Raw genomic sequence first — 15,073 nt, 5'->3', positions numbered from 1 at the left:
CACAAATCACCATGTCGTCTTCCTTGACTGGAAACTCCAGCAAAGATGGCTTTATCACATTGAAGCACCGCGGTCGCTGCCGCTATAACTAACGCCAGAAGTAATATCTGGGTGATAAGGGCACCGGATGACAATTAGCTGGATGCATGCTTATCAACTGAAGGCAAGCAGCTAGATGCATGTACGGTTGATTACTGGAGGCGGACCGATAAAATACTAACAACTTCGAGCACGTCACGTCCTCAGGTGCGTCCTTATGCATATGTCATTATGTGCATGAAGCAAATAGCTAGATGTAGTATTGACATTAACTAAACTGAATTAGACTTCAAGATACTTTTTATTTTCTATTATTGCCACATCTGTCACAATTTATATCCACAATTACTCACGCTTGTCGCCGTCTCCATAAAAAACTCAAGGTCTATCCAAAATAGGCTGGTTATGAAAGTCCCCACATAGTCCTGCTTAGACTAGCCACAGTGCGAGTAATTTCAGCAGTAACATCAAGTCCACCTCAGCAAATTTGCTTATGTGGCAATGAGTTAATGAGGAAAGAGGGAGTTGTAGTAACTTAACTAGTTACGATAACATCACATGTTCCAATGCAATATGAGTCTATAACATAATAAATGAAGCTTTGCATGTTACCATAGTTATATTACTACCCACTATAAAGGTAGTAACATATCCAGAAATATGTGTATGTTACTAGTGTATGTTACTCTTCATTGTAGCTAGTCTTACCAAAATCCAACAGTGGTTATAAATGCATGGAAGTTTACGCACGCATTATGCGCTTACAATTATCTCTCGGGTAGAGCAGTATCAATTAACCTCACCAGATCCTCAGGTCCATGAATTTCACGCATAAAAAATGTAATGCGATCAACAACATTACAATCAGATTTCGAACAGGTCACCGACAAACAGCCTTCCTGATTTAAATATCTCACTTCGTACAAAATTCTTTGCCCCCTGCGAATGCATTCATACGCCTCGGACAATGTCATCCATAGCCTTCTGAAGCCATCGTCTTTTAATATTTTTGTAACATCTGACATAGCACTCCGATTTCCTTCCGAGATAACACAAAGATTCTCAATACTGAAAGCATCTGCAGAAATCATTTTAGATGCAACTTCCCGAATTTGCATAAGGTTATACACATAATGGTGAGTGGCTTCTGGCAAATTGACTTTAGCATCCTCGGGCTCTTGGACATGGTAAAGCTCAATTACATTGACCAAAACAAACCGTGTGATAAAAATGAAGAAATCATGGAAGTTCATGCCTGAAAAAAGAAAAACAACAGCATGTCAGCAGAGAAGGTAAACACGCCATTTGATTGTTCAGGTGATTAATCCACACATTAGAATCTTACCTGTATTTGCTGCCAAGTTGCGTTGACAAAGCGCCTCAAAATTATCACATATATCGCGGATGTCTTCAATATACTCTTTTGCAACTTTGTGGTCTTCATGAAGCAAGTTCCACTGTGAATTTGTACTCTTTAGCAAGAATTATGTTAGTCTGTGAAATAAACTTGACATATACACGTCTACTCACCACCCAATGAAGGTTGTAGGCATTGAACCAGTTATGGTTGATAGATATAGTATCCTCCTGCAGTAAATGGTGGAGGAGCAAAAGAAATAAGCAGCTTGCAGTTCACAAATGTTGATTAGAAAACAATAGAATGTAAAACAGAGGAGGTGTAAGAATAATACGAGTCGCTGCATTGATATATTAAAGGTCACCAGAGAAAGCTACACCAATGTTACTGAGAGCATCTCCACTCGTTCGGCCCCCAGGCGCTTGAAATAGCGCCACCTGGGGGTGAGCCAGCGAAAAAATCGGCGTGGGGGGCTATAGTTCCTAGTTGCCGACCCAAGGCCGCCCTAGACGCCGCTTTTTGAAAACCAAATTCAGCCAAAGAGACAAATTTGGAGGAAATTCAGCCGGTTTCATTGAAATTTGTACAAACTGAAAACATAATTAAAAAAACAAACTAAAACTCCAGAGGGCGGCCGTGGCACCGGGACTCCGCCGGCGCTCAACCTCCACGAACCCGGCACCCACATGTCCGGTGGCGCCGGGTAGTCCGCCTCGTAGAGGAGGCGGGCCTCGTCCTCGTGCAGGTGGCGGCGGCCGAAGCCGTTGGCCGTCGCTCCGTCGCCGGGGTAGCGCTCGGCCATGGTCGTCGGCGGGGAGAGAGGGTAGAGGGTCGTCGGCGTTAAGAGGGCGAGAGGGGCGTCGGCGGCGAGAGGGGAAGAGGGGCTGTGGCGAGGAAGTGTGAGGCCACTGGCGATGGAGGGGCGGCTTTTATAGCCGCGGGTCGGCGGCGAGCGGGCGACCGCCATGTGTACGCGTGGGGGGAGGGGGCGGGACGCGCGTTGGCGCGCCTTCACTGCACCGCTCGTGAGGAATCAATGCAAGACTGACCGGCGGCAGCCTTAGCATTGATTCCCCGCAGGAAACCGAGGCGATGAGGACGACGAATGCGCCTAGTCGCTGACTCGGCCGGTCTACTAGGCTTTTGCGCCAAAAATGTTTCCCCCGGCGCCCCGGGGTGCCCCCAGTGTGCCGGATTCGCGCCGGCGCCAAATTAGGCCCTAACCGGCGAAAACTGGGCTTCTGGGGGCGCGACTAGGCCGTTTTTTTCACACCGGCGATAAAAAAGGGCATTGGGGGGGGGGGGGGGGGGGGGGGGGTGTTGCGGGCGCGGTTGGAGATGCTCTGATACGTGCACCTAACATGATGTCAATAAATTAGTTAATAAGAGCATATGGTCGTTCATGATGTCAACGGTCACTAGTTTCACCATTTTTAATGTCACATGGGACAGATTCATATGATTGAAGCTCTTTTGGTACAAGTTAAGAATATCAAAAGTTATAACAAGGAATAACTGCATCAGTTCCAGCTATGCAGGGTGTATCTGGTAGAAACCACGTCTAAAATAGCAGAATCGGAAATTCCCAAGTGGATCAAAATGTGATGATTTTTTTTCGACAAAGGGTGGATTTTATTTGCTCAAAATGGAGCATCAAAAGGATACAAAACATAATGAGCACACACGCGGCCTCTGCATAGGTATGATGCACACAGCCAACATGAAAGCACGCACATAAAAAAACACCCCGACAAATAGCAAAGTCATATAAGACGAAAGCTATGCATGGCGAGGAAAAAAGAAAACCTAAAGCAATCCGATCCGCGATTGGCAAACTATAGAAATTGCCATATCCGCACCAACCATCTCATGACACCACATGGACGACGAGATTCTTCAACGGTACGCCTTCAAGAAGGGAGCAACGCTGAAGCGCCGTCGTCACCGGATCCAACCAGCAAAGGTCAGATCTAGGTTTTCACCCTGAAGAACCAATCCGAGCTTATCCGAGCAATGCCTTCAACAAGGTAACGACATCAAACATCGTCACTGCCAGGTATATCCATCACGGAGACCTAGGCATTCGCCCCGGAACTCGATACCGGGTGCTTGCGTAGCACCTCCATTGACGTCACTTATGTGTTGTCGCCACCACTTTTCAGCGGTCCCAGGCGCAGCCGCACAACCATCCCTCTGCTTCAAGTCGTCATCTATAGTTTGCATCTCCTTACCGAGGCCGGCCACCGGGTTCGGAGAGATGAACCCTCATGAATACCTTTCGATGGGCATCACAATCCGCAACGAGTCCGCCGCCGCAGGTCATAGTAGTCGCCAAGGACCAACACTAGCAGCTGAAGACATCATCGCTGACTACCACCTCACCGGAGAGAGCCCTACCCAGGCCCGTAGGTCCAGAGGTCGATGTGGTCAAAGCCGGAGCACGAATGGCCGATCAACATTGCCCATACGAAGCGCAGCTGCCGCTAGCCGCAAGATCGACACCATGGACCTCCATCGCCGCAGCCTAGCCGCCTTTGGGCCAGCAGTCTCGGGAGCATCAGATCTCGACGGAGGATGTCAAACAAAATTGCTCCCTGGCCATGTTGCCTCGCGTTGCGTCGCCCAAGAACATTGCCGCTTCAGATCAATCGCTGCCTCGGTGCACGCCAGCCACCAGCCATCCCACCATGAATTAAGGCCGCCCCACCGCCACCGACCCATGCCAACCGCCCGCCAAAACACGCCTTGCACCAGCTCCGCAGTCTCCCATAGAATCCAGCCAAGGAACCCAGCCGCCATGGCCGTACAGGCCCCATGCTGGGAGAGAGAAGGCGAGCCAGGAGAACGCCCCGCCACCGCCGTCCTCGAACCCGCTCGGCTTCGCCGGCAGGGCCTCAAGCAGCGGCGAGACAGGAGGGGCACCGGGAGGACGGCTGTGGCAACGCGATGGATGGCCTCCCGTGTCGCCAGGAGACGACGCGGGGGCAATCCACTATTCTTGGACAAATGTGATGATATATACTCCCTCCCTTCCGGTTTATAGGGCTCAAATCTCAAATCTCGTCAACCATGGGATTTTGAGAGTGGAGGAATTTATCTCGTACTTTACAAAACTACCCCAATTAAACTTGTGCATTAATTTGGATTAATTACAGTGCATGCCTGCTTGGCCACTAGATGAGTAGGAATATTACATGCATTGGTGTGTTCCTTTTTAGTTCTTGCATGCAAAGATTTAATGCGCATTGGAAACTAAAAATGAGATGGAGATGAGCCCTCTAAATTGGAAAAACAAAAAAGTTGAGATAAGCCTTATAAACCAGAAAGGAGGGAGTACCATAATACCAAGACAGATTGCTTACACTGGATGACTGAAAGGTGTGAGAGTAAATGTAGAATTAAGCATAACTACCCAATAACCCAAGGATGTGTCAACTGCTTTTAGTGTCCAAATCTTAGCAACCCGGATCTGATCCAATGATCAGGATTTCTACTTCTCGCACTCATATGCTTGGTTGTTCTCATTTGCCATACAGATGTAATCCAATAAGGATATATATCAACTTGTATAACATAGCAAGTTAGCAAGTTAGTAACATTAAACCTTATATATTAAATAACAAATGCATAAACACTCGGTGAAGATGGAAACATTTACCAGATTATAGACTTGGTGGTACCACCCACTGGGCACAAAAATGATTTCATTCTGCTCTTGAATACACTCTATCCATTCAGCCTACAAAAGAATCTTAATAACATGAGTACACACCGTGGTTACTACCAAGACGCACAGGGGGTCGGAGGGGGGTACCTTATTGAATTCAGGAAACTGCTTTTCAGAAACATCTTCATTTATGTCATAAACCGATGATCGTAGGTTCCTACAAATTACTGGTTGAGTAACAATGCAAAGTATTATGACTAGAACAAATAGACAGCCCAGATTTGACAAAATGTCATCAAATGCCAAGGTAACCTCAATTGGCATACAGAAATCAATTACCAAGAAACTGCACTGAAAAATTATGCCAACACAAATACCCAAAATCAATTCATTCTTAAAACAAGTTAGACAACAGATGCCATGAAATCCTGGAAACAGAAATAAGGTCATACGCTTTAGAACTTTACATCCATCTGGAATGACCCAGCTGAGGCTGTTAAACTCCGACCGGAAGTTGTGACTATTAATTGAATGTACAAGGTCTAAACAAACCCATGTTATTTGCAAAATAAATTACCCTTGTTTTAATTTAAGTTTCTTTTGGCGAAAAACAAATATATGATAAACCATAAGAGTAAGCATAAGTTGCATGAAAAACAAACAAGCATATAATACACCATTACCTTTGTATAGAGGGCCAACAAATTTGTAATTCATGATATTGCTGATCAGAGACAACTCAACCTAGTAAAGAGTGAGTTGCCATCATTGCACTATGTAGCATCACAGAACACAGGAAAAAAAATTTGAGTCACTAGTATTTCTAACTTCCGAGTTAATCAGCTAATGAGGAACAGGGTCCAGGAGTATGCAGTGAATCAGTTTTCCTCTTATTGGCAGCTCAAAATCTCATGGAGGTTATGTGTTCTGTTCATGTCTGATGCTAATTCCATGTCGGATTAGCCACATAGAATATAATGCATAAGGAGTGCCCAGGTTAAAATTACCTATCAAATATAAGATGACTCTGCGATGGTGCCAGAAAGAGCCATAGTTTTCTCCCACACACATTTGCTGACCAGCTGTATGACCTAAAAACATCAGCATGAAGAGGGGTCCAAGTTCCTAAACATCAAATCACAGTTATAATTATGAGCGATGATACATTCACCTGTAACATAGGATAGCTTACAGAAGCACAGAATCCCAATTTCGTAAAGCACGGAATAGAACAGGATTTTAAAAAATAGAAGTTACCTTTTGCTCCAATGTAAACAAATCGATAGTCAGCACAGTTTACTTCATTTTTGTGGTTGGCAATGTCAGAATCTCTATGCATGGGATGACTGTCAAGATACATGTTGAGCCAATCATCGACGAAGAACGGTGGTGTGGTGTATGCGACATAATCAGGGTACTCCTGGAAGATCAAGGCAAGATGCAATATAACCACATAGAGCAGGAGATGAAATGTCAGCTTCAAGAAAGAAAAGGGTAGGATGAATTCAAATGTTTGAGATAGCAGAGAGCTGGATCTCAATCTTATGAGCAGACATATGCACATACCATCCAAAAAAAGGCATTGCAATAATGCAATCTAATCTAAACAACTACCAAACCAGTAGACAATTGGTATTGAAAACAGTGTTGCAGTTCAGCACATAAAACGTGGCAGCAAAAGGGCGATTTTAAATCCGAACAAGTGTTAATGAGTCATGCTGGAGATGACTGCTAATCACTGGCAACTCAAACAAATAGCGACACAAATTCTAGTTTGTCACACCGCTAATATTTTTGCACAGCTATTGCAACATCAATCCCACCATGGCTTTGATGTTATTGATTTTGGGTAGTCATAGCAATAATACACTATTATCATAAGATGTTTGAACAAGAAGTGAAGAAATTCATTCCCGCAAAAAAAAAGTGAAGAAATTCATATAATAACTTAATGTTACAGACTTTTTTAGGTATCAGTCATTAACGAGGGTACCATAAATTCAATAGCAAATAAGCGTAGAGAACAAGGTATACTCTGGAATCAGGACATACTTTAACAAAATGCCAATCTTTCAGGTAAAGCGAGGAAGCTTCACAATGACCGCTGCTTGAAACAGTATTCGAATTCCTAACCCAATGGTCCACGAATTCCTGCATGGACATCTCTAGCCGCTTGTGGTCCGTGTACTCCCTGGCGGAACAGTCGGCAACCTGCGAAATCAACAACTATGATAAATCTAAAACGATTCATCTGGCTAGTGAAACGAGGACTCGCACAAGAGGAGAAGGTCAGCTGGTGGGTGCCTGAACGCGAGGGGAGGAGAAGTTTTGCGCGAAAAAGGGGAGGTTGGGGCGGCGGCGGTCGTCGGGGCCGGCGAACGTCCAGTCCTCGCAGGATGGCCAGGAGGAGGTGAGGCCCGTGAGGACGACGGGGAGGTTCGGCTTCATGAAGCGGTCGACGAACTCGGAGTAGGTCAGCGACTGCCCGTCGAGCCTCTCTACCTTCCCCACCACCTTCACCCGCCTGCCGGCGCCACCGCCGTGCATCTGGTCCATCGAGGAAGCACGGACCTCACGATGCGAGTTCGGTCTCTGGGGCCCTTCCTCCTCCTAGCTCGGAGGAGGGCCCTGCCGGTTATGGTACGACCTGCTTCGCTTGCCACCGCCCGGCCACTTCAAGGACACCACCCCGTTTTGCCTGATCTGACCGTGGACTGCCACAAGCGCATCAAGCCGCCATCGTATAAGAGCATCTCCAACCACGGCGCCAAAAGACGCGTGCGCGCGATAAATTGTCACTTTAGCGCGCGAGGCTTTTTGGCGCGCTTCAGCGATGACAGGAAAGTAGCGCGCAGAAAACAATTACGCGTGTGGAAAAAGGCGGCAGCTCGCGCGCTAGATTTAGCGCACCGCTTCCGACGTGCCTATAAATTATGACGCTCGTCACACGGTCTTCACACTGTCACGCGCGCTCTCCTCGCTCCCTCTGTCGCTTCCTTGCCCCGCCACCATGTCGCCGCGCCGCCGGGGATCGTCTGGCTACCGCGGCGTCCGCGAGCGCCCCGGGGCACCTACTACGCCGAGATCCGGTCCGGCAATGTCCGGCTCGGCCTCGGCGCGTTCGGGACCGCGCGTACGATCAGCCTGTGCATTCGGTTTTTTCGGTTTGATTCGGTTCGGTTTATACGGTTTTTATACTTTGATTTATACGATTGTATACATAGATACGGTTCGGTTTCGGCAATAACCATTTGCTTTCAGTTTGGTTTCGGTAATAACCAAAATAATCAAAGTTGACGCGAATTTTTAATCAACACATGGTTTGGCCACATGGAAAAACAAATTTAGTACTTGTCCAATACAACTACAACCTGGTTACCTACTTGAAGAAATTATGAAACATGTAAGAATTTATGTTTCAGTACAACAATCTAGTAGAAGACTACGATTACAACTACAAGCACTAATTTAGTACATGTCCAATGAAACCATACGAAGAAATTTTGGAACAAAAACTTGTCCAGTACAAGCACAAGCAAAACTAAACATGCCCAGTACAAGGCTACAAGCAAAGTTCTAGAACATAGAGATGGGGATTGCTAGTAATTGTATATCACGAGCCATTTTTGAAAGGCCCAGTACATGCCCAGTACATCAAGATAACAAACTTCAGTACAAAGTGCAAATTCTGGAACAACCAAAGTTCAGCTCCAGCTCGAGATAACAAACTTCAGTACAGTACATGTGCAACACACGACAAAGAAACAAAAGGTGCAGATCGAGATAAAATGGCATTTGTTTCATCACTTCAGGGCTTCAGGCAGCAATTTTCCACTCCAGCTCCATGCATGAAGATCAATCAATCGATATTGTAACACTATCATTTAAATGAATGGCACCCACTTCTACAAAAACAACAGAAATATTGCATGATCAATTAAATAGCATTAATGTTGCATGATCATTGAAGTAATTGAAATACACATTCATTTAAATACCTTCCTCCAGCCTGGTCAACTCAGCAAGATCAGCTTCAACATTGATACACTTAGGGTGTGTTTGGTAGGGTGCATGGAGGGTGCATGAGGGCAAAAGTTCCCAATCCGACCCACTTTTGCTTGTTTGGTAGGGTGCATGGGCTCATCTGAGCTATGCTCATCTGATGCATAAAAGTGCCCTCAGCCATGCTCATCTCATGCACCCCAGACAGGGTGCATCGAGGCAGCTATGCTGGCCCTGACACTCGTCCCCACCGACCAGACCACGTCCAGATATGTTTATTTTTTCAAAAAGAATCAGAATTTCAAAATTTGTTTAAATTTTCGAAAAACCTTAGAATTTCAAAAAAAATGAAAAGTTTGAATTTCAAAATTGTTTAAATTTTCAAAAAAAAATCATAATTTCAAAATTTGTTTGAATTTTCAATAAATATTTGAAATTTCAATTTTTCTAAAAAAATTGTAAATGTTCAGAATTTCAAAAGGAAATCAAAATTTGTTTGAATTTTGAAAAAAATAGTATTTTATTTTTTATAAAATTTTCAAATTTTGTTTAAATTTTCAAAAAAAACTCGTAATTTCAAATATGTTCAAATTAAAAAAAGAATTTCAAAATTTATTTTAATTTTCCAAAAAAGTTTAGAATATCAAATTTTATTTAAATTTTCAAAATATGTTTAAATTTGTGTTGAGATTTTTTCGATTTTGTTCATCATTCAAAAAATATATTCAGAATTTGAAATTGTTCAGCATGTCTAAACACATGCAGGCTACCAAACAAAATCTCAGCTCAGCATGTCTCAATGCATACATCACTGCCAAACAACAGCAACTGCATGGACTCAGCATGTCTACACTCAGCATGTATGACATGAGAACAACTAGGCTAGGTCCATACATGCTACCAAACACACCCTTAGAACGCAACCAATCTTGTGTGCATATCAACGACTGCAGTGTCGCTGGTGTTAAAGAGCTTCTGAAGTCATCGAGAATACGACCACTAGTGCTGAAAGCTGATTCAGAAGCAACCGCAGAGATGGGGATTGCTAGTATATCACGAGCCATTTTTGAAAGGACGGGAAAGCGAGGAGCATTGCACTTCCACCATTCAAGAAGGTCAAATTCAGCAGTCAACTCTTCTGTGTCCTCAGCTAGGTACTTGTCTAATTCAGTTCTGGTATTTGTGCTAGTGCTGCCCTCTCCGCAAACTCTCATTCTTTTCTGGTTGTATCGTGACCTCACTAGAGAATTTTCAGAAGCATTTGCACTAGGACGAGCTTGTGATGCTAATTCCCTAGGACGGCTAGGAGTACTGGTTCCATATAATTCTCTATATTCTCCAAAAAGAGAGACAAATTCATTGTGGGAAGATGTCAAGATTCTATTACCTATTATACTGCCATAGGTGTCTTCAATCATGTCTTTAAAGAAATGAGATTCCTTGGTCCTTGCATAAAGAATTAAGACAAGACAAGACAAGTTAGAAGGGCATTAAGAACAACAGCTATATATATTTGACAAATGAACAACAACCAATCAACCATATACCTTGGATCAAGGATGGCAGCAATGAATATATACTTGTTCATCTTTTCAGGATCACCCCAGTACTTCTCATACTTGGTTTTCATCTTGGTAGTCATGCACTTAAATATTTCATCATCACCACAAATCACATGATCACTCCATTCACCCAACATAAAATGTACATCAGCAATATCTTCCAAGAAGGTGTTGGCTGTAACGTACTTAGTGCCAGAAACCTTATTAGTGAGGAGATAGAAGTGTTGGCGGAATTGTTTGAACTCACAAACATACACCCAATCACTTTGAGTTGGAGGACCCCGCTGATCAGGAGTATCAGGCTTAGGTTCTGGACCAGTTTTTTCTAACTCAGTCTTGTAGTTGGGATCCTGAAGTGCATATTGCTTAAATGCCCTCTCAAATTTCTCAGCAGTCTCTAGCATTATAAATGTGGAGTTCCATCTAGTAGCCACATCAATATTAATTAAACCTTTACTCGCTACCTTGCTAAGCTGCACACACTTTTTAAATAAATCCAATCTAGTTGGGGAGGCTCTCACAAACTTGATAGCACTTCGAATTCTGTTTATTGGATGGCACATTATCTTTAGCCCATCTTGGACCACTAGATTAACAATATGTGCCACACACCTCATGTGAAGATACTGACTTTTTGCATGTGTACAGCCCCTATTAGTCAAAGACCTCTTCATGTAGGCTAAGCAAGTGTCATTAGAACTTGCATTATCAACAGTAAATAGTGCACACTAGCTCAATGCCCCACTCAATAAGTATTTTTTCTAATGATTTCCCAATGCCATCCCCTTTGTGTCCATCTACCAAGACAAAGTTAATAAATTTTTTTCTAAGATTCCACCCAGAATCAATGAAATGTGCAGTAAGGACCATGTAGCTTTGTTGTCTTTTTGATGTCCATGTATCAGTGGTGAGGCAAACAGTTTGACGTGATCCAATGAAATATTTTCTAAGCATAGCTTTCTCAGCTTCATAAAGAGCAATGATATCTCTATACATAGTTGTCCTAGATGGTATAGTGAACCTTGGGCACGCTTTAGCCACAAACAACCTAAAACCTTCTTTCTCTGCAAATATGAATGGAAGCTCATCTATCACTATCATGCGAGCAAATGCTTCTCTAACTTCTTTCTCAATGTATTGCCAAGGAACCACCGAATTACCATATTCGCTAACTTGGTAGGTAAGCTCGGACTGAGTGCTACATATGTGGGCAAGATTCTTTTTGCAAATCTTCAAATGGTTGACTAAAGAAGCAGTACCTGCCGATGCGGATTTGCAACCCAGTACAACATCACAGTAGTTGCAATTAGCATGATCAGGATCATCTTTCTGAACTGTGAAGTGCATCCATGCCTTTGACCTCTTCCGACTCCCCCCCCCCCACACTGCCAGGGGTAACATCAGGATCTATTGAGAGAGGTTGATCAGCAGCAGAACCAGCGCCAAGGTTAACTCTAACACTCTCGGACACCTGAAAAAATAAGTTAGGTAGTTTTCATTCAGTATCAGTGACCATCAGCAGAACCAATACTAAAAAAGTTGCTCGAAAACTAAATAGGATTATAGGAAACACCCATGTTCAGTAACAAAACTAGTGAAACCATGCATCCATCCACGTTCAGTAACTAAATAGGAACTAACACCACACATCCATGGGAGATGCTTACCATCCGGTCACGGCGGCTCGTGTCTTCCTCGGGCTCCGATGGCGGCTGTGACGGAGAGCTTCACCTGCGGCGGGGGGGAGTGGGGCCTGATGGATGCGTGCGCCAGAAGCCCAGAAGAACCTGCAGTTGGGAAGATGCTACTGCAAGTCATCACATCTATGTGTGTGTTCGCTACTGAACAACTCTTCTACCAGAGCGAATCGAAAGTGCCTTACCATCCGGCGGCTCGTGTCCTGCTCCATGGAGGCGTGTGCCGGTGCGCGCGACGGAGGGCGGAGGTCAGCGACGCGGAGGACGGAGGGCAGAAGTCGGCAACGCCGGTGCGTGCGATGCACGACGGAGGGCGGAGGACGACGAGGCTGATGCACGCGACGGACGACGGAGAGCGGAGGATGGCGATGCCGGTGTGCGCGACGGAGGACGGAGGACGGAGGGGAGCAGATGGATGCGCCGGACGGAGTGTGACCTAGCTAGGGCGCCGCCGCCATCCCACTCTCTGCTGCTCTGCATGTGCGTGTGGGGAATTGGCGAATTGCTAATGCTAGGGTTGAAGCAAGCGTGCGTGAGGTTAGGCTGGGCCGCGAGCGATGGCCGATGGGCCTGTGTTGTGAGCTGTGATTGACCGATTCTGTGAAATCTACTGGGCCTTTCGGTTTTGTTTGGTTTAACCGATTTTGTTCGGTTTTAAACCGAAAAAATCGAATGCAATATGGTTTCTTATTTTGCAAACTGAAACCATAACCAAAACCTGAAAAAACCGGAATTTTGGTTCGGTTTGGTTTTTTTGGTTCGGTTTTTGGTTTTCGGTTCGGTTTTGCACAGGGTGAGCGTACGACGCAGCGGCGTGGCGCCTAGAAAGGCCTCCGTCGCAGATGAACTTTCACGACGTCTACACGCGCGAGCAGGCGTAGGCCGTCGTCCCTCCGCCTCGTCTTATCACGGACCAGGACCGTGCGGAGCACCGTCAGCAGCAGTGCCGCCTCTGCATCGCCGAGGAGGACGAGCGAGACATGGCAGAGTGGCGCCTGCGCCACCTGGAGGACGTCGCCAACGAGCGCGCCTACTGGGCGGAAAGGACGGCAAGGCGCCGTGCGGAGCGGGCGGACAGGCGTCGGCGGTAGGCACTGGCGATATCGTTGAAGCAGGTGGGGAGTCGATCTTTGAAGATAATGATCTTCGTTGAGAGGACATTTGGCTCGATACCTCGGACAACACCAGTGAGGATGATGATGAGGACGACTTGGAGTAGGTTATACTTGCACCATAGTTTATCTAGTTGCGCCGTAGTATATAGTAGCACTGTAGTTTTTGTGTAGTCCCACCGTGGTTTTATCTATCTATACTATGAACTATGTAAAATATTTATGTATCGTTTTATCTATGAATTATGTATCGTTTTTATCTAAAAAATATGTATGTAACCTAGTCTAGAGTGTTCGTGCGAGAGCGCGCGCTGCATTTTAGCACGCCTGTTGGAGCTACGCGCGCACGCTAAATTTTAGGGAGGCTGCTAGAGTCAGCGCTGCCCGACGCGTCAAACCAGACAATGGATGCGCTGCAAAGTACTTTTTAGCGCGCCGCGCGTTGGGTGGCTGTTGAAGATGCTCTAAGACGAGCTAAATGTCCGCACATTGCAACACAGACTCGTTCAACATTAATCGTGCTCGACATATAAGTTTACTCACTATATTCTATCTCTACTCCTAATGAATCGGCTGGTAGGATTGCGTTCAGGTTTTTCTTCATCCCACTACTTCGTCTGATTTTTTTGACTGGGTTTTTTCGTCCCCTCCCCCACACCCGACCCCACTCACACGTGATCGCCCCCGCCGATCTCAGAGACAAGACCCCGCCGGATCTCGTGCGATCTCGCTCCCCCCTTTCGCTCCCTCCCCCGCGCACCTAGGTGGCCCAGTCTAGCCCCGTAAAATCCTCCACGATCCTCGTAATAATTGCGTTGAACAATTTCCTTCCTTAATTTATTGTTTCCTTTCTCGAGATGGTGGTCCCTTCTTCCCTCCTCCCTCCCGTAACTCTGTCAGGTTTCCTTCTGCCACACCTCTGGTACGTCGTACATTGTGGTGGTGGTGACGGCTTCATCTCCGTAGGAATCGGAAGTGGCGGCGTCGATGATGGACACGTCGAGGAGCCACACCATGGAGAAGTGGGATATTCCTACAATGAAATCCCCTAATCTCTCTTCCACCTACCAATGGCATCGGTGGACACCGACGACAGTTAGGTAGCGCGGGCGCCAGCGCCCATGGCCGCGTGTATCACAAGTCACCCTCGACATGGACGATCTCCTCCACGGTATCTGCGACCTATTTCTCCTTCTACACTATTTTGCTCCCTTTCCTCTTGGCCATGACCTGGGGCTACGGGAATGCGCGGCAGGCGGCGGGATCGATAGGCTGGATATCGGGAATGGGGAGTAATTGACAAAAAACCACCACATTTCACGTATCCGTCCCACAGAACTACCACATTTTGAAAACTGACCAAAAACTCTAGATTAGTGCTAATTTCGTGTCAAAAATCTACCAGGTCGAGTTGAAGACCGATTTAACCGTTTTAAACCCCTTCTGACAGAGCTCGCCCACCTGTCGGGACGGCTGCCGCGCTAACAGCTAACGGCGCTCACCTGGCGCCATTGTTGCCGAAGCTCGTCGCTGCTCTTAGGCGCCGCCGCCGCTGCTCTATCTACTGTCGTTGCTACCTGTTGCTACTACCGTTGTCCCCGCTGCTGGCCTCTGCTGCCCGCGCCGGCGAGCCCCTG

At 45.9% G+C, this 15,073-nt stretch overlaps 1 protein-coding gene across 1 annotated transcript; it reads right to left on the bottom strand.

Moving 5' to 3' along the window:
* Positions 1 to 619: 619 nt before the first annotated feature.
* On the bottom strand, positions 620 to 7,792 carry LOC125543964 (2-oxoglutarate and iron-dependent oxygenase JMJD4). Its single transcript, XM_048707478.1, has 9 exons — positions 7,368 to 7,792; positions 7,116 to 7,274; positions 6,321 to 6,483; positions 6,071 to 6,188; positions 5,211 to 5,280; positions 5,055 to 5,135; positions 1,570 to 1,626; positions 1,385 to 1,496; positions 620 to 1,294 (listed from the first exon to the last, which is right to left on the bottom strand). Exons 1-9 carry the CDS (start codon positions 7,617 to 7,619, stop codon positions 807 to 809), a joined length of 1,500 nt encoding a protein of 499 aa, XP_048563435.1. The 5' UTR covers positions 7,620 to 7,792; the 3' UTR covers positions 620 to 806.
* Between the last annotated feature and the right edge of the window lie 7,281 nt (positions 7,793 to 15,073).

Source organism: Triticum urartu, chromosome 3 (assembly GCF_003073215.2).
Source record: "Triticum urartu cultivar G1812 chromosome 3, Tu2.1, whole genome shotgun sequence".
Taxonomy (NCBI): Eukaryota; Viridiplantae; Streptophyta; class Magnoliopsida; order Poales; family Poaceae; genus Triticum; species Triticum urartu.
The sequence above is the reverse complement of the archived record's forward strand: the minus strand, read 5'-3'. Positions and strand labels throughout refer to the sequence as shown.

Coding starts and splice junctions, on each gene's coding strand:
- LOC125543964 (XM_048707478.1), bottom strand. CDS start 7,619: ATGGACCAGATGCACGGCGGTGGCGCCGGCAGGCGGGTGAAGGTGGTG. Junction 5,281..6,070: donor AGTCATCTTATATTTGATAG/GTAATTTTAACC, acceptor AGTAATTTGTAG/GAACCTACGATCATCGGTTT. Junction 1,497..1,569: donor CCTACAACCTTCATTGGGTG/GTGAGTAGACGT, acceptor ACAAATTCACAG/TGGAACTTGCTTCATGAAGA.